At 39.3% G+C, this 27,327-nt stretch overlaps 1 protein-coding gene and 1 long non-coding RNA gene across 2 annotated transcripts in view; one reads left to right on the top strand and one right to left on the bottom strand.

The window, feature by feature from the left end:
* ZNF461 (zinc finger protein 461) lies at positions 1 to 26,826 on the bottom strand. Its single transcript, XM_017506642.2, has 5 exons — positions 26,675 to 26,826; positions 24,995 to 25,080; positions 19,522 to 19,648; positions 17,236 to 17,331; positions 1 to 2,123 (listed from the first exon to the last, which is right to left on the bottom strand). The coding sequence occupies exons 2-5, from the start codon at positions 25,001 to 25,003 to the stop codon at positions 733 to 735; spliced, it is 1,623 nt and encodes a 540-aa protein (XP_017362131.1). The 5' UTR covers positions 25,004 to 25,080; positions 26,675 to 26,826; the 3' UTR covers positions 1 to 732.
* A 16-nt stretch (positions 26,827 to 26,842) lies between these two features.
* The window catches only part of LOC119467952, a 12,542-nt gene continuing 12,057 nt past the window's right edge, over positions 26,843 to 27,327 (top strand). The window contains exon 1 of the long non-coding RNA XR_005196583.1: positions 26,843 to 27,116. This is a non-coding gene — a long non-coding RNA (uncharacterized LOC119467952). The remainder of the gene's footprint in view (positions 27,117 to 27,327) is intronic.

The following is a 27,327-nucleotide window of genomic DNA, read 5'->3' on the forward strand; positions in this document are numbered from 1 at the left end:
TTTTTGAATTTTTATAATGTGTGCTTTTATTATTTAAACAAAAAAATTAAAAGGTTTTAAAAGATAAATGTAATCTCAGAATACATACACCAGATATTCTTTAATCCCACTGTTTGGAATTTGCTCAACAGAAACAAAAGAAGGTAAGAATGTTTACTGCATGAGAGTTCCAGGTGAAAATCAGAAACAACTTGAATGTCTATAGTAGGTGATGGCTCAAAATGCTGACATACATTCCATTCTAGAAATATTCTGAAGCTTAAAGACGGTTACATCTTTATGTACTGAGCTGGAAAAGTATTCATGATTATTGTGAAAAGGACAAGACACTAAAATGTCCATATAGGGGTAAAACCTCCTCCAAACAAATGCAACAAACGCTTTCTGTGTACAAGTTGTTTGAGCATAATGGAAGAAGAAATTAACATACCAGTTATCTCAGAGATTTGTGTGAGGGGAGGAAATTGTTTTCATTTTATTTATGCTATATTTCACTGGTTTCAGTGAAACGTAATTTTAGAAGATTTATTCTCAATAATGGTTAATACAGTTACTCAAAAACAGCATTAAAATGAGAGCAAAATTTATACCTTAATTACTTTTCCATTTTCTCACTTAAAAACATTTGGTTTTCAAGGATTAGTTAAATAAATCAATACTAATGAAACATGGTAGCTTATCAACTTTTTCCTTAAATAAAACAAAGACAATGTATATTTCCATCAACAAATTTCATGATGCTAGACTAGGATGGGGAGGGAGGAGAGGAAATGTGACTGGCTTCTCACCAGTATGAAGGGTCTGATGTAAGTTAAGTTGTAATCCATGATTAAACGCCTTCCCACATTGATACGGTTTCTTCCCAGAATGAATTCTCTGATGGTGTGAGAAGCTTGAATGATAGCTAAAGGCTTTCCCACATTCCTTACATTCATAGGGTTTCTCACCAGTATGAATTCTTTGATGTTGAATAAGGTGTGAATGAAGTCTAAAGGCCTTGCCACATATCACACATTCATGAGGTTTCTCACCGGTATGAATTCTCTGATGTCTTTTGAGGTGTGAACACTGTCTAAAAGTCTTCCCACATTCCTTACACTCGTAGGGTTTCTCACCAGTATGAATTCTCTGATGTAGGGTTAGTTGTAAGCCATCACAAAAAGCCTTCCCACATTCATGACATTCATAAGGCTTCTTGCCAGAATGAATTTTCTGATGGTGAGAGAAGCTTGAGTGGTAGCTAAAGGCCTTCCCACATTCCCGACATTCATAGGGTTTCTCACCAGTGTGAATTCTCTGATGTATAGTAAGATGTGAGCGATGCCTAAAAGTCTTCCCACATTCTTTACATTCATAAGGTTTCTCACCAGTATGGAGTCGCAGATGTTCAGTAAGTTGAAAGCCACGAATAAAAGCTTTACCACATTGCTTACATTCATAGGGTTTTTCACCAGTATGAAGTCTCTGATGTTGAGTAAGCTGTGATCGCTGTCTAAAGGCTTTCCCACATTCTTTACATTCATAAGGTTTCTCACCAGTGTGAATTCTTTGATGTAGAGTAAGTTCTGAGCCATAATTAAAGGCCTTCCCACATTCGTTGCATTCATAGCGTTTTTCACCATTATGAATTCTTAGATGTTGTTTAAGTTGTGAGCAATGAACAAAGGCCTTCCAACATTCTTTACACTCATTGCATTTGTCACCATTTTTAATTATCTGTTGTTTAGAAAGGTATGGTGTATTAACAATTTCTGTGCATTCTTTACATTCAGAAAGTTCTTCAGAATGAGTTTTGTGGTGACTAAAAAGTAAATGGTAACTGAAGTTTTTTCTACACTTTTTACATTCAGAGATTTTCTCTCTATCATAAAATTCTTGAGTGAGTAAAGTATGTTGGCTAAAAATGGGCATGTTCTCATGGTTAATCAAAAATTGTCTAAAATAGCCCTCCTTTTGTCCCTGATGTTGCTCAAAATGACAGTTGCCTTCCCAGATATCTCTAAAAATGGATCTCTCAAGATTACGGCTTTCAAATTCTTCCATGTTAACCCACTGGGATAATTCTGTTTCACAAATATCTCTTTTTGGAGATAATTTCTGGGGCTCATCTCTGGATGCCAAGTCTGAAAGATAAGAAATATATTTTAACTCCTGATTTTGTACCATAAGAGAAATAAAATATCTATGGCAGCAATGAGAGATAACTGCAAATAATTCACGAGACAGAAAAGGCTTGGAGAGCTGTTTTGTTTTTTTTTTTGTTTTGTTTTTGAGACGGAGTCTCACTCTGTTGCCCAGTCTGGAATACAGTGGAGCGATCTTGGCTCACTGCAACCTCTGCCTCCCGGGTTCAGTAGTAGTTTCTTCATTTTCATTACTATATAGCAGCAGTACTCAATGGGTGGTCCAAAGACTGCGGAGGGTACCTGAGACCCTTTCAGGAAGTCTATAAGGTCAAAGCTATTTTCATACTAATCCTGAGACATTTACCTTTTTTCACTTATTCTCTTACTATGAGACTACTAGAAGTGTGATGATATCACATTCTGAAATCTAACAGAATATGGGATTATGTATTTCTGTGTATTATAGAAGTTTCTGGAGTAGTAGGTTTGGAGAATAAATGTGTACTTTCAGAGATTAGCTTTGTTACCAGTACTTCTACTGTGCTCTTAAAAACTGTATTTATTTATACCTGCTTTTATGTAACCTCATTATTGTCTAAGAAATTGTGAAATCCCCAAGTTTTCCATGTACCTACATGGAAACAAAATAATAAATATTTCATTTTATAATAATATTTTATTATATAATAAAAAGAGAATATGTATTTCTTGTACTTGAAAAAAAATTTTTTGAGATGGAGTCTCACTCTGTCACCCAGGCTGGAGTGCAGTGGCATGATCTTGGCTCGCTGCAACCTCCACCTCCCAGGTTCAAGCAATTCTCCTGCCTCAGCTTCCCAAATAGCTGGGATTATAGGTGTGTGCCACTGCATCCAGCTAATTTTTGTACTTTTAGTAGAGATGGGGTTTTACCATGTTGGCCAGGCTGGTGTCAAACTCCTGACCTCAGGTGATCTGCCCACCTTGGCCTCCCTAAGTGCTGGGATTACAGGAGTGAGCCACTGTGCCCGGCAAGTTTTTTTTTTTTTTAGATGGAGTCTTGCTCTGTGGCCCAGTCTGGAGTGCAGTGGCGTAATCTTGGCTCACTGTAGCTACTGCCTCCTGAGTTCAATCAGTTCTCTGTGTCAGCCTCCCAAGTTGCTAGGATTACAGGTGTGTGCCACCACAGTGGCTAATTTTTTTGTATTATTACTAGAGATGGGGTTTCCCCATGCTGCTCAGGCTGGTCTCAAACTCCTGGTCTCAAGTGATCCGCCCACCTCAGCCTCCCAAAGTGCTGGGATTAGAGGCATGAGCCACTGTGCCTGGCCAGGGTTTTTTTTTTTTTTTTTGACTACTTTTATTATTAAAAAATCTGGTGTGGGTGGCTCACATCTGTAATCCCAGCATGTTGGGAGGCTGAGATGGGAGGACTACTTGAGTCCAGGAGATTGAGAACAGCCTGGGCAACATAGTGAGACCTTGTCTCTACTAAAAAAATACAAAAATAAAAATTTAGCTGGGTATACTGGTGTGTACCTGTGGTCCCAGCTAGTTGGGAGGCTAAGGTGGGAAGATTGCTTGAGCCTGGGAGGTCCAGGCTGCAGTGAGCTGTGATTACTTCACTGCATTCCGGTGTGGGTAACAGAGCGAGACCTTGTCTCAACAACAAAAAAGATCTGTTGCACAATCCTGTGCCCGCACTTGACAACACTGTATTGTACACCCAAAAATCCACTAAGAGGGTAGATTTCATGTTATTTATAACATAATAAAAATTTTAAAAATGTTTACCTATTTAATAAATTCTTTGTTCTATTAGCACATAGCACCAATATATAAAAATATTAATTATAGCATTCATAGTTAAATGTCTCAATATTTTTTCCCCACTTTATTGAGGGAAAATTGACAATTAAAATTCTATATATTTAAAGTGTACAACCTGATGATTTGATAGACATTTACAATGTGAAATAATCACCATAATCAGCTAACATATTCATCACTTTACATAGTTAACCATTTTCTTTTTATTGTGATGAGAACACTTAACACTCAGCGCATTTCAAGTATACAATACAATACAGTACTGCCAACTAGGGTCATAATATATTATGTCAAATCTTCAGAACCCACTCATCTTGCTTTATACCCCCTGCCCAACATCTCCCCATTTCCCCTCCCCTTCCGCTGGCAACCATCATTCTGCTCTCTGCTTCTATGACTGTGACTATTTTTGGTGGCTTTTTTTTTTTAAGACAGAGTCTCACTCTCACCCAGGCTGGAGTGCAGTGGTGCAATTTCGGCTGACTGCCACCTCCACCTCCCAAGTTCAAGCGATTCTCCTGCCTTACCCTACCGAGTTGCTGGGACTACAGGCACGGGCCACCATGCCCGACTACTTTCTGTATTTTCAGTAGAGACAGGGTTTCACCATGTTGGCCAGGCTGGTCTCAAACTCCTGACCTTACATGATCCACCCAACTCGACCTCCCAAAGTGCTGGGATTATAGGCCTCAACCTCCTAGCTACTTGGGAGGCTGAGGTGGTAGATTGCTTGAGCCCAGTAGGTTGAGGCTCACAAAAGTACAATTTCCAAATGAAATAATAACTCAAATTACAGATTAAGCTGCAAACAGAAAGACTGAATTGTACTTATGTTTTACAGATGGATTAATCTACATAGCTAGACTTGGTGTTTTCCTTGTATTCATTTAGTGCCAATTAATCATTAAAGAGGACGCTCTTTTCTGTAAATGCTTGGTAACAAACAGTGTGGTGCTAAATGTTCACATTAATAACGTTTTTGAATCTCATGATTTATCCTGGAAAATGTTAGTATTTGTACAAAAAGCAATGGAGAGTAAAACTGCTGGTGCCTTAGCCTGAATCAAAGCAGTGGCCCCAAGCTGTACATAGTCACTGCTTTCTTCAGTCATGACTTGCAGGAAAAAAGTGCCAGATTCACTTAAGAATACTTACAATGAACAGCAATCATTATTAGTTTTATTAAATCTCAGCACTTCCACACACATCTTTTTAATATTCCATGTGATGAAACTGGCCTCTGCTGGAGACCAAAGTAGAATTGTTTTGAAAAAAAGCATGCACTTGATTGTTCTAGTTGCAAGCCAAATTAGCCACTTTTTTGCATGGAATTCAATTTTTACTTGAAAGAACAGATGGATAAGCTATGGTGATTAACAGATTGCTAAACTATGGTGATTCAGACTTGGCAGACATATTGGCAAACTGAAAAATTAATCTGTCACTTTAAGAAAAACTGACTGTATTTGCCAATGACACAATTCTAGTTTACAAGTAAACATTAGATTTTTTTTTTTTTTTTTTTTTTGAGATGGAGTCTTGCTCTGTCACCGAGGCTGGAGTGCAATGGCCTGATCTCAGCTCAGTGCAACCTCTACCTTGTGCTTCAAGTGATTCTCCTGTCTCAGCCTCCCAAGTAACTGAGATTACAGGTATGCCACCATGCCTGGCTAATTTTTGTATATTTAGTAGAGACAGGGTTTCACCATGTTGGCCAGGCTGGTCTTGAACTCCTGGCCTCAGGTTGATCCGCCTGGCCTCCCAAAGTGCTTGGATTACAGGTGTGAGCTGCTGCTCCCAGCCAAAATTAAGACTTCAGGAAAGTCTGTATCAGCCCCTGTGTGCCTGACAGCTTCCAAATACTTCAAGACTTCTGTGATTAGATTAGTGGTGTTTTTAATGAATATAATTTTTTGGCTATTTTATAAGAAAATGTGTCAAAGTCTGGAAGATCTGCATAACTAATTGAAGCAATATTTTCCAAATAACTAATGCATCATGTTACAAAACAGGTACCACAGATAATAGTTCGATTCAAAGAACAAGATGGACTAGTAACTTTTAATTTAATAAATTCAGAGGCAGATGTGAGATCTAGCTATCTTCTTTTAATCCAAGCATTAAAGAAATGTGCAGAAATTGAAAAACAGTGCCACTTTTCACACTAAATATTTTTGTTTTCTTTTGGAAAATATCATACATTATTTAACATGTAGTTTACTATTTTTAAATGAATTAAATATTTCATTTTTCCTAGATTTAATTTCTAAGACAGTTAATATTGAAAGATACAATCTACATATGCTAGAGCTCTTGGGGTCCTCAATAATTTTTAAGAGCATAAAGACATCCAGAGGAAAAAAAGTTTGAGACTGATCACTGTATATAGCATTCCATTCTAACACAATTTATTTTTCCATACACCTTATGATGGACACTCTGGTTGCTTCCTATAGTTGACTATTGGAAGTCAACTTCCAATAGTATATCATACTTATACTATGATAAGTAGTGCTATGAACATTCTTGTACATTTCTTTTGGTGGAATTAATTACTCTTTTCTGTTAGGTATGCACATAGGAGTGAAACTGCTACATCATAGGATACAAATTTATTCAGCTTTAGTTGACACTATGCAACAATTTTTAAATTTAGGCCAGGTGTGGTGGTTCACACTTGTAATCCCAGCACTTTGGGAGGCTGAGATGGGCAGATCACTTGAGGTCAGGGGTTCAAAATCAGCCTGGTCAACATGGTGAAACCCTATCTCTACTAAAAATAGAAAAATTAGCTGGGCATGGTGGTGGATCCGTGTAATTTCAGCTACGCAAGAGGCTGAGGCAGGAGAATTGCTTGAACTCAGGAGGTGGAGGTTGCAATGAGCCAAGATTGCACCACTGCACTCCAGCCTAGGTGACAGAGCAAGACTCTGTCATAAAAAAAATATTTCTAATTTAAAATTCCATCAGGCTGTCAGAGAACTCCTCTTCTTTACATCCTCACCAACGCTTGTTATTGTCAATCTTTTGTTTAGCCATCAGGCAGATATGTTTACATCGTAGTGTAATTTGCAATTTCCATGAGGACAAATGAAGCTGAGCACTTTTTCATATGTTTACTGGCCAACTGGATATCTTCAATAAACTGCCATCCAGGCCTTTGATTTTTACATTTATTTTTAATGTAAAATTCATGTAACATAAAATTCACCATTTTAATGCACACAATTCAGTAAGTTTTAGTACATTCTCAATGATATGCAACCGTCACCACCATCTAATTCCACAACATTTGCATCACTCCAAAAAAAACCTCACACTCATAGTCACTTCCCACTTTCCCCTTTCCCCCACCCTGGCAACTACTAGTCTGTTTTAGGTCTCTGAATTTGCCTATTCTGGACATTTTATATAAATGGAATCATATAATATATGACCTTTTGGGTTTTGCTGTTTTCACTCAGCGTGTTTTCAAGTTTAGCCAAGTTGTAGCATTCATTCCTTTTTATGAATAATATTTCATTGTATGGATATACCACATTTTGTTTATCCATTCATCAGTAAATTGGACATGTGGGTGATTTCTGGGTTGTCTTTTCTTAATGATTTATAGAAATTCTTTGTAAGTTCTATATATGACCAGCTTATGTATTACAGATGTCTTCTCCCACTCTAGGACTGGCACTGGCCACTTTCATTCTCTTAGTGATATATACATGTGTGTATGTGTATATATATGTATATATATATGTATATGTATATATATATATATATATATATATATATAATTTTTTTTTTCCGAGCTGGAGTCTTGTTCTGTCACCCAGACTGGAGTGCAGTAACACAGTCTCAGCTCACTGCAACCTCTGCCTCCAGGTTCAAGTGATTCTCCTGCCTTAGTCTCCCAAGTAGCTGGGATTACAGGTGTGTGGCACCACGGCCGGCGAATTTTTGCATTTTTAGTAGAGATGGGGTTTCGCCATGTTGCCCAAGCTGATCTCAAACTCCTGACCTCAAGTGATCCACCTGCCTTGGCCTCCCAAGTGCTGAGATTACACGTGTGAGCCAATGGGTCCAGCCATTCTCTTAGTAATATGTTTTAATGAACAAAAGTTCTTAATTTTAAGTAATCCAATCCCAAGGTTATGAAAATAAACTCATATTATCTTCCAGAAATTTAACTATTTTACCTTTCCTATTGAGATCTATAATCCACCTGGACTATATTTTCTGGTGTGAGGTCAGAATCAACCCTCCTATTTTTCCAGAAACCCAGTTTACTCAGTATCATTTACTGAAAAGACCATCATTTCCTTACCTTTGTTTTAAATCAAATCACTGTATAAATTAGCCATTTTCTCTGTAATCCACTCCCATAATGGAATTCAACTCTTATAATGGAATTGAAACATCTCTAGCTAAGGTCACCAAGAAAATCACCTTGCCAAAATCAGTGCTCAAGTGCCCATCCTTACTCTACTCGCCTCTTCGGCATTACGACACATCTAATCGATCACCTTGCTTCCTGTATACCCTATTCTCCTGGTTATCCTCTTACCGCTCTGGCCACTTGTTTTCAGTTCCCTTTAACACATCCTCTTCCTCTCCCTGACTTCTAAATGTTGGAATGTCCCAGAACTCAGGCTCTGGCCAGCTGTCTTCTTAATATATACTCTTTCCATAAGCTTAAATACAAGCCACACACAGCTAAGTCTTACAATATACCTCTAGTATTTTTAGAAAAAAAATTGTGGTAAAATAGCACATAAAATAGAATTTACCACCTTAACCATGTTTAAGTGTATAGTTCAGTAGTATTAAGTGTATTCATATTGTGCAACAACTCTTCAGAACCTTTGCATCTTGCAAAGCTTAAACTCTATACTAAATAACAACTCTTCATTCCCTCTAGCCGCAGCTACTGGTAACCACCACTCTGCTTTGTTTCTGTCAACTTGACTACTCTCAATACCTCATGTAAGTTAAATCATACGATATTTGTGTTTTGGTGACTGGCTTATTTTACTTGGCATAATGTCCTTAGGGTTCTTCGAAGTTATAGCATATGACAGAGAGTCCTTCCTTTTTATTTATTTTATTATTTTCTTGAGACGGAGTTTCGCTCTTGTATCTCAGGCTGGAGTGCAGTGGCATGATCTCGGCTCACTGGAACCTCTACCTTGGGGGTTCAAGAATTCTCCTGCTTCAGCCTCTTGAGTAGCTGGGATTACAGGCACTCACCACCACGCCTGGCTAATTTTTGTATTTTTAGTAGAGATGGGGTTTCACCATGTTGGCCAGGCTGGTCTTGAACTCCTGACCTCAGGTGATCCACCCACTTTGGCCTCCGAAAGTGCTGGGATTACAGGCATGAGCCACTGCGCCCAGCCCAATGTCCTCCCTTTTTAAGGCTGAATAATATTCCATTGTATACATATACCACATTTTATTTATCCATTCATATAATGGACACTGGGTTGCTTCCATCTTTTGATTATTGTGAATAATGCTGCTATGAACATGGGCATAAAACCATCAGTTTGCATTCTTATTTTCAATTCTTTTGGGTATATACCTAGAAATAGAATTGCTGTATTATATGGCAATTCTATTTTTAATGTTTTGAGAAATTACCATACTGTTTTCCATAGTGGCTGTATGATATAGCTTAGATATGTGTCCCCTCTAAATCTCATGTTGAATCGTAATCCCCAGTGTTGGAAGTGGGCCTGGTGGGCAGTAAATGGATCATGGGAGCTGTTTTCTCATAAGTGGTTTAGCCCCATTCTCTTGGTGTTATCCTCATGATGGTGAGTGAGTTCTCATGAGACCTGGTCATTTGAAACTCTGTGGCACCTCCCTGCGCCCCCTACTCTCTCTTGCTCCTACTTTCACCATGTAAAGTGCCTGCTGCTCCTTCGCCTTCCACCATGAATAAAAGCTCCTCCCAGAAGTTGAGCAGGGCCATGCTTCCTGTAAAGCCTGCAGAACCACGAGCCAACTAAACCTCTTTTCAGATTATCCAGTCTCAGGTATTTCTTTATAGCAATGCAAGAATGATCTAATACATTGTACCATTTTGCATTCCCACCAATAGTGCACAAAGTTTCCAATTTCTCCACGTCTCTGGCAACACCTGTTATTTTATGTTTTTTTAATATTAACCATCCTATTGAGTATGAGGTGATATCTCATTATGTGTGGGTTTTTTTGTTTGTTTGTTTGTTTTTCAGACAGAGTCTCACTCTGTCTCTCAGGCTGGAGTGCAGTGGCGCAATCTCAGCTGACTGCAACCTTCACCTCCCAGGTTCAAGTGATTCTTGTGCCTCAGCCTCCAGAGTACCACCATGGGACTACAGGCGCGTGCCACCATGCCTGGCTAATTTTTGTATTTTTTGGTAGACACAGGGTTTCACCATGTTGGCCAGGCTGGTCTCAAACTGACCTCAAGTGATCCACCCACTTTGGCCTCCCAAAGTGCTGGGATTACAGGCATGAGCCGCCGTGCCCAGCCTCATTGCAGTTTTGATTAGCATTTCCCTAATGGCCAGTAGTGGTGAACATCTCTTCATGTGCTTTTGGCCCCAGCAGCACGAGAGGTATTGAGCAGATCAGAATAGCACTATAATTGTTCTGAAAACTAAACTGTCATTGGAACTAAAGTCTACGAAAGTAGATCAGATCTTTACTAAATCTAACAGAATAACTACTTGCTCAAATTGATTAAATAGAATCAAGACTCTCTAAAACATAATAACTAAAATATCCAAGGTACAAATGAAAATCACTTGTCATACCAAAAACCAAGACAACCAAAATCTGAAGGAGAAAAGGCAACCAACTAATGCAAATACAAGGATGAATCACATGATGGAATTATCTGACAAAGATTTTAAAGCATTCTTCCCTAAAGGCTTTGCCAATAAATTATAAATTCTCTTGAAACAGTATATTGGGTTTTTGTTTTTGAGACAGAGTCTTGCTCTTGGTGCCCACACTGGAGTGCAATGGCATGATCTTGGCTTGCTGCAACTTCCACCTCCCAGGTTAAAGCATTTCTCCTGCCTCAGCCTCCTGAGTAGCTGGGATTAGAGGTGTGGGCCACCATGCCCAGCTAATTTTTTTTATTTTTAGTGGACACAGGGTTTTGCCATCTTGGGCAGGCTGGTCTTGAACTCCTGACCTCAGGTGATCCAACTGCCTTGGCCTACCAAAGTACTGGGATTACAGGTGTGAGCCACCGCAGTTGGCCTGAGCCACCATGCCTGGCTGAAACAGTATACTGTAAACTTAAAAACTGCTAGGAAAATAGATGTTAAATGTTCTCCCTTACACACAAAAATAAATTTCTAAAATAAACGTTGTGAAAGATCAAAAAAAGAAGAATGTGAGGTAATATATATGCTAATTAGCTCGATATAATTTTTACAATATATATGTATATCAAAACATCATGTTGTAGACCATAAATACATATAATTTGTATTTTCAATTAAAATAATAATTAATTTTAAAATAATCCATGGGTCAAAGAGAGTCTTAAAGAAAAAATTTCCAAAAAAATTGTAAGTATATATATATACATACACACACACACATCCATTATATATATGAATATACAGAATATTAAGAACATCACATACAACCTTGTAAGTTCACCAAATTAGAAGAAATGGACCAAATCCTTGAAAATCACAAAATACCAGTACTCTGCTAAGATAAAATAGGTAATCTGAATAGTCCTATAACTATTAAATAAATTGAATTTATAATTAAAAAGCTCTCCAAAAGAAATCTCCAGGTTCAGACTATTTCACTGGAGAATTTTACCAAACATATGATATTTTACACAATTTCTTCCGGAAAACAGAAGAAAAGACAACACTTCTCAACTCACTTTATAAGGCCAGTATTACTGTGATACCAAAACCAGACTAAGGTGCCACAACAAAGAAAACATAAACCAGCATCTTTCATGACCCTAAATGAAAAAATTGTTAACCACATTTTAGCAAATCAAATCCAACCCAACAATGAATAAGAAGCATAATTTACCATGACTAAGTTTAATTTATTCTAGGTAGGCCGGGCGTGGTGGCTCAAGCCTGTAATCCCAGCACTTTGGGAGGCAAAGGTGGGTGGATCACGAGGTCAAGAGATCGAGACCATCCTGGTCAACATGGTGAAACCGCGTCTCTACTAAAAATACAAAAAATTAGCTGGGCATGGTGGCACGTGCCTGTAATCCCAGCTACTCAGGAGGCTGAGGCAGGAGAATTGCCTGAACCCGGGAGGCGGAGGTTGCGGTGAGCCGAGATCGCGCCATTGCACTCCAGCCTGGGTAACATGAGTGAAACTCCGTCTCAAAAAAAAAAAAAAATTATTCCAGGTATAAGAAGCTCATTTAATATTGGAAAATTGTTCAATGTAACATATAAATATGATAAGAAAAATAACATGATCACATCAATATTCATTCATAATTTTTAAAAAACCTCTCAGGGCATTAAAAAGAGAGGAGAATTTCCTCAACCTTATAATATAAAGCATCTACAAAATTCCTAGAACTGACATCTTACTTAACGTTGAAAGACTGAATGCTTTCCTTCCAAAATAGGGAGAACATAAAGATGTCCACTTTTACCACCCTTGTTTAACATGGTATTAGAAGTTCTTGCCACTCCAATAAGGCAAGAAAAAGAAATAAAAGGCATAGATTGCAATATAAAAAGAAAATGATTGTTTGTAGATAATTTGTTTGTAAGTAGAAATCTCTAAGAAAAATATTAGGAAAAATACTAGTACTAACATGCAAGTTGAGTAAGATCACAGAATTAATACACAAAATCAACTGCATTCCAATATAAAAATGCAATGCCCTTTACAAATGTTCCAAAGAAGATGAAATACGTAGGTATAAAAATAACAAAACATGTACAGATTCTGTATAATGAAAATTGTAAGATGCTAATAAAACAAATCAAGGAAAACAAAAGTATTTAGAGAGACATGCTGTGTTCATGCTTTGGAAGACTCAACAGAGTAAAGCTGTTCTCTCTTACTTCAGCTATAGGCTTAACACAATTCCCACGAAAATCTCAGCAAGATTTTTGCAGACACAGACAAGCTTTTCTAAAACTTATATGCAAAGAAAAAGGTCCTAAGGATAGCCAAAACAATTGTGAAAAATAATACATTGGGAAGAATCACTCCTTCCAATATTAAGGCTTACTATATACCTGCAGCCATCATGAAAGGTGGCATTAGAAGAGAGATGGTCACAAAGATCAATGCAACAGAACAGAGAACCCAGAAATAGTGCCACACAAATGTGCACAACTAATTTTTAACAAAGGTGAAAAAGCTATTCACCTGAGAAGGGATAACTTTAAAATAAATGCTATGGGCATCCATAGAAAAAAAAAAGAACCTTCACCTAAATCTCACAACTTTATAAAAATGAACTCAAAATGAACCACAAACTTAAATTAAAAATGTAAAACTATAAAATTTCTAAAAAAGATTAGAGAAAATCTTAAGGACCTTTAGAACTTTGACTAAGCAAAGAGTTCTTAGGTGTGACACTAAACACACACACACACCAAATACCACAATTCTTAAGAGAAAAAAAAGATAAATTAGACCTCATCAAAATCAAAAACTTTTGCTCTGCAAAGACCCTGTTAAAAGGATAAAAAAAATAAATTACAGACTGGGAGAAAATATTTGCAAGTCATATATCCAGCAAAGGGCTTCTGTCTAAGATACAAAAAGAACTTTGAAAACTCAACAGTAAAAAACCAACCAAATTGGAAAATAGTCAAAAGGCATGAAGAGATATTTCAATCAACAGGATAGACAGATGGCACACACAGTTGTTCAACATTATTTGTCATTAAGGAAATTCAAATTAAAACCACAATGAGATATAGTTATCTACCTAATAGAATGGTGACAATGAAAAACAATTATAACACCAAAAGCTGGCTATGACTAGAGAAACTGGATCACACATACATGGCTGGTAAGAATGTAAAATGGTACCACCATTGTGGACAATAATTTGGCAGCTCCTGCAAAACTAAAAGTGGATTTATCACACCACCCAGCAACTACACTCTTGAGCATTTACTGTAAACAAATGAAGACTTATTTTCATGTACAAATTTGTACATGAATGTAAAAAACAAACATCCATATACAGGATTCCATTTATGTAACATTCATGAAATTACATCATTATACAGAGAACAGAACATGGTTGCCGAGGTGTATTAGTCTGTTTTCACGCTGCTGATAAAGACATACCCGGGACTGGGTAATTTGTAAAGAAAAAGGTTTAATGGACTCAGTTCCATATGGCTGGGGAGGCCTCACAATCATGGCAGAAGGCAAAGAAGGAGCAAAAGCACGTCTTACATGACAGCAGGCAAGAAAGAATGAGAGCCAAGCAAAAGGGGAAACCCCTTATAAAACCATCAGCTCTCATGAGACTTATTCACTAGCATGAGAACAATATGGGGGAAACTGCCACCATGATTCAATTATTTCCCACTGAGTCACATGGGGGAAATATGGCAGCTACAATTCAAGATGAGATTTGGGAGGGGAGACAGCCAAACCATATCACAAGGGTTAGGGAAAAAAGAAATGGGATAAGTATAGATATAAAGAGGTAACATAAGGGAGTCTTGTGGTGATGGTATTGTTGAGTATTTTGGCTACTGCAGTGGTGACACAAGGCTACATGTGATAAAACTTCATAGTTATACATATACACAGATAAATGAGTGCATGTATAACTAGTGAAATCTGAGTAAGTTCTATGAATTGTAGCAATGTAAATTTTGTGGTATGGTATTGTACTATAGTTGGGTAAGGTATTAACCCTGAGGGAAGCTGCAAGAGGGGTGCACAGGACTTCTCCATACATTTCTTTGCAACCTCTTGTGAATCTGTAATTATTTCAAAATAAAAGGTCTTTTTTCTTTTTTTAAAGAAAATCACTGTATCTATGCCAAGAAAAAGGCTTACCCAGGCATAAAAAATTGGTAAAGGAATGTTACTTTACATTAAAACATGTAGGACAATATGTACCATTCATTTTTCTATGATTCCCCTCTATTAGTTTCCTAGGGCTGCCATTAACAAAGTCCCACAAACTGGGTGGCTTAAAACACAAATGTATTCTCTCACAGTTCTGTAGCATTTTATTGATTGATTGAGACAGGGTCTTGCTCTGTTACCCAGACTAGAGTGCAATGGCAGAATCATGGCTCTCTGCAGCCTTGACCTCCCCAGTTCAAGCAATCCTTCCAACTCAGCCACTTGAGTAGCCGGGACTACAGGTGCATGCCACCATGTTAGGCTAATTTTTAATTTTTCTCGATAGAGACAGAGTCTCGCTATATGGCCCAGACTGGTCTCAAACTCCTAGGCCCAAGCAATCCTTCTACCTTGGCCTCCCAAAGTCCTGGGATTACAGCCACCATATTCAGCCTGTAGCATTTCAATCAGTCACAGACATCATCAAAGAACTCTGGCCTATAGAATGGATCTGCTCTTGGCCTATAGCACCCCGAACTTTCCTAGTTGACCTCCTGCGTTCTCAATCATCCCTCTGCCATCTCCACCTCCTCAATATAGTCATATATTACTTTTTCTAACTTTCCTAATTTCTAACCATTTTTTTTCCTAGCGATTCTATTAGAACATCCATGTATTCTTGATCCCCTACTAAATTAAAAATGTCTCTATAATACTTTAAAAATGTATTTCCATCGCCTAGCAAATCAACCTGTAAGAATCTTTTATTTATTTATTTGTTTAGAGAGAGCATCTTGCACTGTCACCTTGACTGGAGTAAAGTGGTATGATCTTGGCTCACTGTAGCCTCAAACTCTTGGTCTCAAGTGATCCTCCCTTCTCAGTCTTCTGAACATCTGGGACTACAGGCATGTATTATCATGCCTGGCTAATTTTTTAATTTTTAATTTTTTGTAAAGACAGGGCTTTTGCTATGTTGCCCAGACAGGTCAAAACTCCTAAGCTCAAGTAATCCTCCCACTTGAGCCTCCCCAAGTGATGAGATTATAGGTGTGAGCCACTGAGCCCAGCCTGAATCTTTTAAAAAATTAATAAACAGGCTAGGCACAGTGATACATGCCTATAATCCTAGCACATTGGGAGGCTGTGGTGGGAGGATTGCTTAAGGAGGTCAAGACCAGGCTGGGTAATATAGCGAGACCTCACCTCTGCAAAAAATTAAAAAATTAGCTGGGCATGGTGGTATGTGCCTGTAGTTCCAGCTACTCAAGAAGCTGAGATGGGAGGATTGCTTAAGCCAGGGAGGGAGAGGTTGCAGTGAGCCGAGTTTGCATCACTGCACTCCATCCAGCCTGAGTGACAGAGCAAAACCCTGTCTCAAAACAAACAAACAAAATTAATAAACACTGTTGATTGTGTCCTTTGATGTACAGAAGATTTTAGGTTTGATGTAGTCCCAGTTGTTTATTTTTGCTTTCATTGCCAGTGCTTTTGGTGTTATACACAACAAATCATTGCCAAATCCAATATCATGAAGCTTTTCTCCAATGTTTTCTTCTAAGAGTTTTATAGTTTTAGCTCTCACATTTAGGTCTTGGATCCATTCTTTTCCATTCTTTTTATTTTTGAGACAGAGTCTGCTCTGTCACCAGGCTGGAGTGCAGTGGTGTGATCTTGGCTCACTGCAACCTCCAACTCTTTGGTTCAAGTGATTATCCTGCCTCAGCCTCCTGAGTAGCTAGGATCACAGGCATGTGCCACCATGCCCAGCTAATTTTTGTATTTTTTAGTAGAGATGAGGTTTCACCATGTTGGCCAGGATGATCTTGATCTCTCGACCTCATGATCTGCCTGCCTTGGCCTCTCAAAGTGCTGGGATTACAGACGTGAGCCACCATGCTTGGCCAAGGTCTTTGATCCATTCTGAGTTAATTTTTCTATATGGCGTAAGATAAGGGTACAATTGTATTCTTTTGCCTGTGGATAATACAGTTTTCTCCACTAAAGTGTTAGCACCCTTGTCTAAAATCATTTGACTCTTTATGCAAGGGTTTATTTCTGGGATTTCTATTCTATTCCATTGGTCTACATGTCTGTCTGTATGTCAGTACCACACTGTTTGATTACTATAGCTTTGTGATATGTTTTGAAATTAGGTTTTCCTTAAGTATTTACTTTAAAATAACCTTGCCAACCCAACATTCTGACCAGCTGGCCTGCTCCCTGCAAGAGCTTCCTGTGCTTCCTCACTCACCTGGGCACCATCTTCCTGACTCTTCCCTCACAAGCATCCAGGGCTCCTTTCCTTGCTCCAATGAGGAGATTATGGCTGGCTTAGAAACAGAAAGCCCTAGTTATAAGAAAAGAAACTGAGATGAGATGGAAATAAAAGTATCCAAATACAGTGATTCAGAACTGATTAAATAAAAAATAAATCACGGATCAAAAAGGTACTTGATAAGGGATACAGAGGAAATAAAGGAGAAGAGATGAAATATTCATATTCAGATGAAAACAGGATCATAATAAAGCAAACAAATAGGTGATAAAATGGTACTTAAATTTATGCAAGCTTTCTCTTATTTTGCTGTGATGAAAAAAAAGGAAGCTTCCTGAGATATTTATTCTTTTTTTTGAGATGGAGTTTCACTCTTGATTCCCCTCTATTAGTTTCCTAGGGCTACCATTAACAAAATCCCAGAAACTGGGTGGCTTAAAACAACACAAATGTATTCTCTTACAGTTTTGTAGCACATTATTGATTGATTGATTGATTGATTGGAGACAGGGTCCAGGCTGGAGTGCAATGGTGCAATCTCGGCTCACTGCAACCTCCACTTCTGGGATTCAGGTGATTCTCCTGCCTCAGCCTCCTGAGTAGCTGGGATTACAGGCGCCCGCCACTGCGCCTGGCTAATTTTTGTGTTTTTTTTTTTTTTTTTTTTTTTGAGATAGAGTCTCGCTCTGTTGCCAGGCGCCAGGCTGGAGTGCAGTGGCACAACCTCGGCTCACTGCAACCTCCACCTCCCGGGTTCAAGCAATTATCCTGCCTCAGCCTCCCGAGTAGCTGGGACTACAGGCACACGCCACCACACCCAGCTAATTTTTGTATTTTTCGTAGAGACAGGGTTTCACCATGTTGGCCAGGATGGTCTCGATCTCTTGACCTGGTGATTCGCCTGCCTCGGCCTCCCAAAGTGCTGGGATTACAGGCTTGAGCCACCATGCCCGGCCAATTTTTCTGTTTTTAGTAGAAACGGGGTTTTGCCATATTTGCCAGGCTGGTCTTGAACTCCTCACCTCAGAGGATCTACCAACCTTAGCCTCCCAATGTGCTGGGATTACAGGTGTGAGCCACTGCACTGGGCCTCATATTTTTTTTTAATGTTAACTGTATAAAGTTATTAAAAAATAACTGCCAAAGGCAAATCATTTAAAAGAGAGTATAGGTCAGGTGCAAGACTTGCCTGGGAGTTCAAGACCAGCCTGGCCAACATGGTGAAATCCTGTCTCTATTAAAAATACAAGAATTAGTTGGGTGTGGTCACAGGCACCTGTAATCTCAGCTCAGGAAGCTGAGGCAGGAGAATTGTTTGAAACTGGGAGGTGGAGGTTGCAGTGAGCCAAGATTGTGCCACTGTACCCCAGCCTGGGTGACAAGAGTGAAACTCTGTTAAAAAAATAAAAACAAAAAAAGGCTAGGCACGGTGGCTCACACCTGTAACCCCAGGACTTTGGGAGGCCAAAGTAGGCAGATCACCTGTGATTGGGAGCTCAAGACCGACCTGACCAACATGGAGAAACCCTGTCTCTACTAGAAAATGCAAAATTAGCCAGGTATATTGGCATATGCCTGTAATCCCAGCTTCTCGGGAGGCTGAGGCAGGAGAATCGCTTGAACCTGGGAGGCGGAGGTTGCCGTCAGCTAAGATCATGCCATTGCACTCTAGCCTGGGCAACAAGAGCAAAGCTCTGTCTCAAAAAAAAAGGTAAAATAAAAAAATTTAAAAAATAAAAGATAAAAGAGAGTACCTTTATCATAGGAAATGGAGAAGTGTTCATTTGAGAATAGTAAATAAATGTTTATTACCCCAGCCTACCACTGTATTACCAAGGAAAGAAAAAAGGTTCACTCTTGGAACCCATGTGTGTAGTTTTAATCTTATGCTAGTACATTGGCAGATTTAGTACAGTGGAAGTGAAACAAAAGAGAGTCTGGTTTCTTTGATAGTGTATGCATTAACATTAGATTTCCAGTTCTGCCCCTTAAACATCAAGGAAGAGTTATAAGAAAGGACCAAAAGAACATGGAAGGATGGGGGAAATGAAAATGAATCTCCATTTAGCTGTGCTTCTTTCTGAAATACATAGAGAGAAAATTCATCCAGTTATTTGAAAGCTAGCCCTAATAGGGGAAAAAGCAGGAATTCGAAGAAGTACATTATGAATTGTTAGAGGAATTCTGAATTGTCAGATTCTTTTTTTTTTTTTTAACTGAGGAAAGTACTTGGAGAGATTTTTAATTTTTAGATAACTTTACCAAGTGACACCAAGTTGCTATAATTCTCCAGCATCACATCCTTGTACAAATTCCTCTGTGCTGGGTTCAGGCATTCCCATTCCTCCTGAGAGACATCTATAGCCACATCTCTGAACATCACCAACTCCTAAAATGACAAATCATAGTACTATTTTAGAAATTATAAGAAACATTTTTAAAAAGAAAAGAGAGGTGCTAAAAGAAGGCACTGCAAGAAAGGAGACAGTCTAGTGAGTATACAGGCTAAGCCTGGGACATGGGTCAAAGAGGAATTTAGTGTGACTGAAGTGAAGTGCCTACATGTTCTTAAACAATTCCATTTCTGCAGACACATCTTCTTGAGTAGGTGGGAAACGCCTGTTAATTAGTCATCTAGAAATTAAGAAAATAAGTAGAGGCTCCCTATTATATTAAATAGTTGGAAACTTTTTAATATAATATATATAATAAAATGTCTTATTAAAATCTCTATCTTGAGAAAAAGAACTTGAAGAATTTTCTTCATGATTGTGATTATCATGCCATAGGTATTTTTAGTTTTCCTGCAAATTCTTTAGAACACATCTGGTACAGACTATATTTTCCATAGAAGGACAAAGCAGTATCTTGCAGCCCAAATATCTTTCTTCAATGTAACCTTGACATCCCTCTTCCAACTGGTGTAAAGGTCTGTGTCCCCTGCTGTTGAACCTGAGAGGACATCTGTGACTTATTCAACCTATAGAATATGGCAGAAGTTATTATGTGACTTCTGTGGTTAGATCACAAAAACGTCTCATACTTCTGCCTTACTTTCTGGGAATGTTCTTTCTGAAAACCCCGCCACCATGTTCCTAGGAAGCCTAACCAGCCCATGGCATAGCTCATGGGGAAAGGAATCAAGGCTCCCCAAACAACACCCCGCAACAGCTTGCAAGCCATGTGAAGGAACTATCTTGAAAGTGGGTCAGCTAGCTCCCAATCAGGCCATTTCAGCTGATACCACATGGAACAGAGGTGAGCGATCCCTACTGAGCTCTGCTGAGATTGTGGATTTGCAAGCCCAACCATGAGTGTTGTTTTACATCTACTAAATTTTGGGGTGGTTAACAAACCTGGTTTGTTACCAATAAAAATCATATTACAGTTACAGTGGTTACCTGGCAATAGTTATTGTAACTGTAATATGATTTTTATTGGTCGCACAACATTTGATCTTTTTTTTTTTTAAGAGACGGGGTTTCACTATATTGCCCTGGCTGGTCTTGAGCTCCTGAGCTCAAGTAATCCTCCCACTTTGGCCTCCCAAAGTGTTGGGATTACAGGCATGAGCCACTGCACCAGCCTTATTTAATCTTACAATAAGGGATTTAATAATTCTCTCAAACTTGAATCTCTGGGGTAAACAAAATCTCTAAGGTCTTTTCTAAGGTTACATATAAAGCTTAACTGTCATCATCCACCATCTCTCCCTGTATATATCCTATGCTCCTAAATTAAAAAATATTATTGTAGAATAATCCAGACTTTCATAGATGTGACCCAAGTCTAACATACTCTATTCAGTCTAAAACTGGAGTTTGTAATTGGTGATCATCTGTTTTCAAGCAAGATCTTCAATTTTTCCACACAAGCACTAATCCTGTCTCCATCTAATCCTAAAGCATCACACAGCAAAGTCTTTTTGCTCAGTGAGATCACCCAACACCAATTCCTATCACATCTCACTGGAAAACCCCAAGTTGTGAAATTATAAGATTTTCCACGTATGATTTAATTAACCATTCATTTCCTGAGGACACCTCAAGTGCTGGCTTTTTTTTTTCCTCCCTCAGCCTTCGTACCACTGTCCTCTTTGCTTCTCATTATTGGTGTCAGATAACTGTCTTTCCTTCTCTAACATCTTTTTTTTTTTTTTTTTTTTTTTTTTTTATTTTTTTTTTTTTTTTTTTTTTTTGAAACAGAGTCTTACTCTGTTGCCCAGGCTACAGTGTAATGGCGCGATCTTGGCTCACTAAAACATCTGCCTCCTGGGTTCAAGCAATTCTCATGCCTCAGCCTCCCAAATAGCTGGGATTACAGGTGCGCACCACCATACCTGGCTAATTTTTGTATTTTTTGTAGAGACAGAGTTTCACCATGTTGTCCAGCCTGGTCTCGAACTCCTGACCTCAAGTGATCTGTCTGCCTCAGCCTCCCAAAGTGCTGGGATTATGGGTGTGAGCCACCATGCCTGGGCCCCTTCTCTAAAATCTAATGTCATCATTTTATCAGTCTATACCATGTATTATCTCTCTCTGTTGCAGTGATGTGTTCATATGCAGGCTTTTGCCCCTCAGGAATTTTAGTTCCTGGCTCAGTATCACTAACTCTAATACTACTAATCTTTATTTTCAGTGACTTCAAATAGCCATATACTGAGTTCTTCTAATATCATGGCCCCAATTCCTTAACCTCTTCTACTTTTCTATGAGCTTATCTTCCATTCTACTTCACTCACTCCCCATGTTATTACATTAGACCTCGTGATTAGCAATAACTGCATCACCTCCAAAATATCAAGTATCCTTCGCTGATCACCTTCACATTGGCACTTACCCCACTCCATACTTCTTCTCTCTCTTCTTACCCAACTTAAATTCCATGCTCAATCACTCCCAACATGAACTCCCTTAACCTCTCATTTCACACTTGCTTGACAAAGCCTGAATCCTTGATAAATCCATCTCTCTTCCTACTCCATCACTGAATCTAAGTAGCTAAAAATGACTAGAGAAAATTATAAACCTTGATAATAGATTTTTATTTTTACATTTTATTTTTCTTTTTGGGGGTAGGGATGGGGGAGCATCTCGCTTTGTCACCCAAGCTGGGGTTCAGTGGCGAGATCATAGCTCACTGCAACCTTAAACTCCTAGGCACAATCAACTCTCCTGCCTCAGTGTCCCAAGTAGCTGGGACTACAGGCACATGTCACCATGCCCAGCTAATTTTTTTTTTTTTGTACTGATGGGGTCTTTGTTGCCCAGGCTGGTCTCCAATTCCTGGTTTCAACTAATCCTCTTTCTGTGGCCTCTCAAAGTGTTGGAATTACAGGCATGAGCCACTGCACCTGGCATATTTTTATATTTTCTTTTCCTTTCTTAAATGGTTAAGAACTAAAAAGGTAAACATTCATATGTCTTGTCTCATTTCTCTTGCCCACATGGATAAAAAACTTTATAAGTAAATATATACATATAATTTTTCACCCTCTTAGGCAAACAATAACACACTATAAAATACTCAGTTTTGTACTTAATTTTTTTCACTTATTAAATACAAAGGATCTTGCCATATCTGTGGTGAACGACTTCTTTATTTTTACCTAAGTATATATAATTCAACTATTTATATTAATACTTACAGTTTATCAATTAAAGCGATAGATTCATTATTTCTAGTCTTTGGCTATTACAAACAATAGTGCAATGAATGCTCTTGTGGATTTATCATTGCATACAAATATAGGTATATCTATAAGAAAAAGTACCAGGAGTTGGATTGCAGGGTCGAAATGGAAAATACATTTGTGATTTTGGTAGATGTCATTTTTTACTGAATGTTCCATAGCCACTTGAAAGAAGAATGAATATTAACAAGTATCAGGATACCAAATTTAACATAAATGCATCAATAATGTAGACCAGATAGAGTATGTGGATTAATACTTCTATTCCCTTATTAACTTTAGTCTACTTGGCCTGATTTTGACTGAGAAGAGTGAATTAATGTCTCCTACTGCTGGCAAGTGTCTATTTCTTCTATCTGCTTTAAATTTTGCTTTATGAGAGGTACTGCTATGATATTCCATATACATGTATTCAGAACTATTGTATCTTCATTTTGAAATTTATACTTTAAAAGTATATAATGTCCTTGGGCCATGTGTAGTTCTGTGATATGGCCTGAATCTAATTTAGTCTGTTTTCTTTTTTCTCTGGTCTTAATTTTATCATGTACATTTTTTTTTTTTTTTCGAAACAGGGTCTTGCTCTGTCATTCAGGCTGGGGTGCAGTGGTGTGATCATAGCTCACTGCAACCTCAAACTCCTGGGCTCGAGTGATTCTCCCACCTCAGCCTCAGCTTCCCGAGTAGCTAGAACTATAGGTGCACACAACCACACCCAGCTGATTAATAAAAAATTTTTTTTGTAGAGATCGGGTTTTATTATGTTACCTAGACTATTCTGGAACTCCTGGGCTCAAGTGATTCTCCTGCCTCAGCCTCCCAAAGTGTTGGAATTACTGACATGAGCCACCATGCCTGGCTTTCATCATGTGATTATTTTGTTAATTCTATCTTGCTTACTCTGTCTGCATAAATCTGGGTGTGTGTCTTAAGTCTTACAATACATAAGTTATTTTCTATCTCTCACTACCAGTTAAACTTCAGAAGGGAAGATTTGCATATATGTGATTTTTTTTCCCACTGATTTATTCCTAGTTACCCAGAAGAATGGCCTGTCGCATAGTAGGTACTCAATAAATATTTGTTAAATCACCTTATCAAATCAAGTTCTGACAAGAGAAACACTAATTTTTTTTTTTTTGAGACAGAGTCTTGATCTTGTTGCCCAGGCTAGAGTGCAATGGCACAATCTTGGCTCACTGCAACTCTGCCTCTCAGGTTCAAGTGATTCTCCTGCCTCAGCTTCCCGAGTAGCTGGGACTACAGGTGCCCATCACCTGGCTAACTGTGTATTTTTAGTAGAGATAATGTTTCTCCATGTTGGTCAGGCTGGTCTCGAACTCCTGACCTCAGGTGATCTGCCTGCCTCGGTGACCTGGCTGCCTCTGCCTCCCAAAGCGTTGGGATTACAGGTGTGAACCACCATGCCCGACTTCAAAAGAATATTATTTGTATTCTCTAATTGTTTCTGTTAGAAGATTGCACATAAAGGAGATGAAGAATGATTTATTTAACAAGTATATGAACATGGGTTGGAGAGGAGAGGAGCAAAAAATGAAAGGCCTGAAATTCTGGCACCATCACTTACTCAATAGTAAGTTATTGTATAATTCTCAGGTACGAAACAATGTCAGAATAAAGAACGCAGACCAGGCGCATGGCTCATGCCTGTAATCCCACCACTTTGGGAGGCTGAGATGGGCGGATCACTTGAGGCAGGAGTTTGAGACCAGCCTAGTGAAACTCTACTAAAAGTACAAAAATTAGCTGGGCATGGTGACATGTGCCTGTAGTCTCAGCTACTTGGGAGGCTGAAATGGAAAAATCACTTGAACCTGGGAGGTAGAGGCTGCAGTGAGCCAAGATTGCACCACTGCACTCCAACCTTCCCACCTAGGAGACAGAGTGGGGCTATGTCTCAAATAAATAAATAAATAAATGCAAGTAGTCACATGCCCTGCATACATACATACACACACACACACACACACACACACACACACGAAAACTATTTGAATTAGGACCAAGAAAAAACCAACTTACCTGGGCCATGGCTTATTTTACAATTGAATGTACTAATTAATCCTCTTCTTGATTCCCTCTGGAAGAAACTCAATCCAAAGGTGTTGCTAGGGGAGAGGGGAGTAAAAGAAAAGACAGAAGATTATTTATTGTCTCTAAGCTCCCAAAATGTTAATTCAGAATGACATTTTTCTTCCCCCTTCATATCTCCTATTCCCAGATCTGATACACACATACATAAATGATTAGAGGGAATCTGAACAAATTCTAGCTTTACTCAAAACCATGAGGAAACGCAGCTATAGCAGGATAGACTCAGGAAAAGCAAGGACCAGGCTCTTCGGCAGAAGGGATAGTTAGGCCAGCTCAGTGTCCCAATACTATGATGAAATGGAAGTCAGGACCAGGGTGCTGAGAAATGCCCTGAGCAGATTTTCACCGAATTAAGAGGAAAAAGAAAAGGAAATGGATATTATGTGAAAAGGCTAGGAAGATAGAAAACAGACCCAAAAGACCCAATGTATGTATAACAGGAATTTCAAAAGTAGAGGTTAAAACAACACAGATGGAAGAGAATAAATAAATAGAGTAAAAATTTCGAGACCAAAATAAATTCTTGAGTCTTTAGTTTGAAGCACAGTGCTGTAAGAATTAAAGAAGAATCACACCTGCAAACATCCTGGGAAATATTGTTTGTCTTTGAATACAGACAAAAGGACATAAATATCTTTTAGTAAGAAGCTGCAGAGACCAGGCGCGGTGGCTCACGCCTGTGATCCCAGCACTTTGGGAGGCTGAAGTAGGCGGATCACGAGATCAGGAGTTCGAGATCAACCTGGCCAACACGATGAAATACAACATTTAGCCAAGCATGGTGGCGGGCGCTTGTAATCCCAGCTACTCAGGAGGCTGAGGCAGGAGAATCGCTTGAAACCAGAAGGCAGAGGTTGCAGTGAGCCAAAATCGCGACACTGCAGACACTGCACGCTAGCCTGGGTGAAAGAGTGAAACTCTGTCTCAAATAAATAAATAAATAAATAAATAAATGAAAAGTTGCAGAACAATGTGCATTGTGGCCTAATCTTAGAAAAAATAAACACATATGTACATAAGCATACTACATATGTGGTGTATTTCTGAGGCTGTGATACTAAATGCAGGGTGGCAATGTGATTTTAGTTTGTGGTGTGTGTGTGTGTATACCTAGAGCTGACTCCACAAGTAGTCAGGAGGGGCTGAGATGGATGAATGACGCTCTACAGCAGGGCGTCCTGAGCCTTAGATCTGTACAGAAGAGCTGGGTGAGGTGACTGCGTGTGTGTCTAATTGTGTGTGACAGACCAGAATTGACTTGAGAGGAGTGATAGCTATCTGCCTGATCGTGTGAGCCCGAGGATAACGGTTTGTGTAAATGTGCTTTTTCTTTCATGTAAATAAATGGGACTTAACACAAATAGCCACTCATAATCACGGTCACAGTCCCTACAAACCCCATTCACACAAATGATCAGACACATAATCACACTGTCACAAAAGCACACCCACTATCGCTGTCACACCACTAACACACAATTAGCCCAAAGATAAACCCGACTTCCTCACGCACTCATAACACACCCACATAAGGGGTGATCCCCCACTCAGAGGCCTAAAACTATAGACATTTCTCTTTCACGACACTGGCTAGCCAGGATTTGTCACCTTCAGCATCCTCAGGGAGCGGTCTGGTCCAAGTTCTGTTTCGGATTCCAGGCGAGACCACACAAACGGTCTGCCTTCTCCACCGGCCCGGGACGTCTTTACGTGCCTCTTAACCCTAGATCATCCCGCTGAGGTTCCTATCGGAAGTAGCTATGGGCAGTGGTGTCTTCTGGGAAATGCAGTCTGAGGGAAGAGCGCCTGGGCTGGAGCGGGAGCGTTCGGCCCGGCTCCGGGCTGCACTTGCGCAGTTTCACGGAAGGCTGGAGTGACGCCCACCTGTTAGGGTTCGTTTCCGGATTCCGGACTTAGCGTCCCGCTGAGGACAGATTTCGAAACAGGCACGGCGGCTGCCCTGACTCCCTCAAGGTAGCCGCCGCGGACCGTGGCTGAAGATAATTTTTGGCAGGCGCAGACAAACCCGGCCTCCCTTTGTGGAGTTGTGGTGAGAGAGGTGTTTTGTTGCGAGACCTGTCCTAAGGGGACTCCGGAGAAGGTGGATGTGAAACCGACTATGAGGGTGTAGCGCGTGAGATTTGTATGTGAAACGATTAAAAAAAAATTTTTTTTTGGCCGGGCGCGGTGGCTCAAGCCTGTAATCCCAGCACTTTGGGAGGCCGAGGCGGGTGGATCACGAAGTCAAGAGATCGAGACCA

This window comes from Cebus imitator, unplaced genomic scaffold (genome assembly GCF_001604975.1).
Source record: "Cebus imitator isolate Cc_AM_T3 unplaced genomic scaffold, Cebus_imitator-1.0 Scaffold356, whole genome shotgun sequence".
NCBI lineage: Eukaryota > Metazoa > Chordata > Mammalia > Primates > Cebidae > Cebus > Cebus imitator.

Coding starts and splice junctions, on each gene's coding strand:
- ZNF461 (XM_017506642.2), bottom strand. Junction 17,332..19,521: donor TAGCAACTTGGTGTCACTTG/GTAAAGTTATCT, acceptor TCTTATAACTAG/GGCTTTCTGTTTCTAAGCCA. Junction 2,124..17,235: donor GTCAGGAAGATGGTGCCCAG/GTGAGTGAGGAA, acceptor CTTATCTTTCAG/ACTTGGCATCCAGAGATGAG.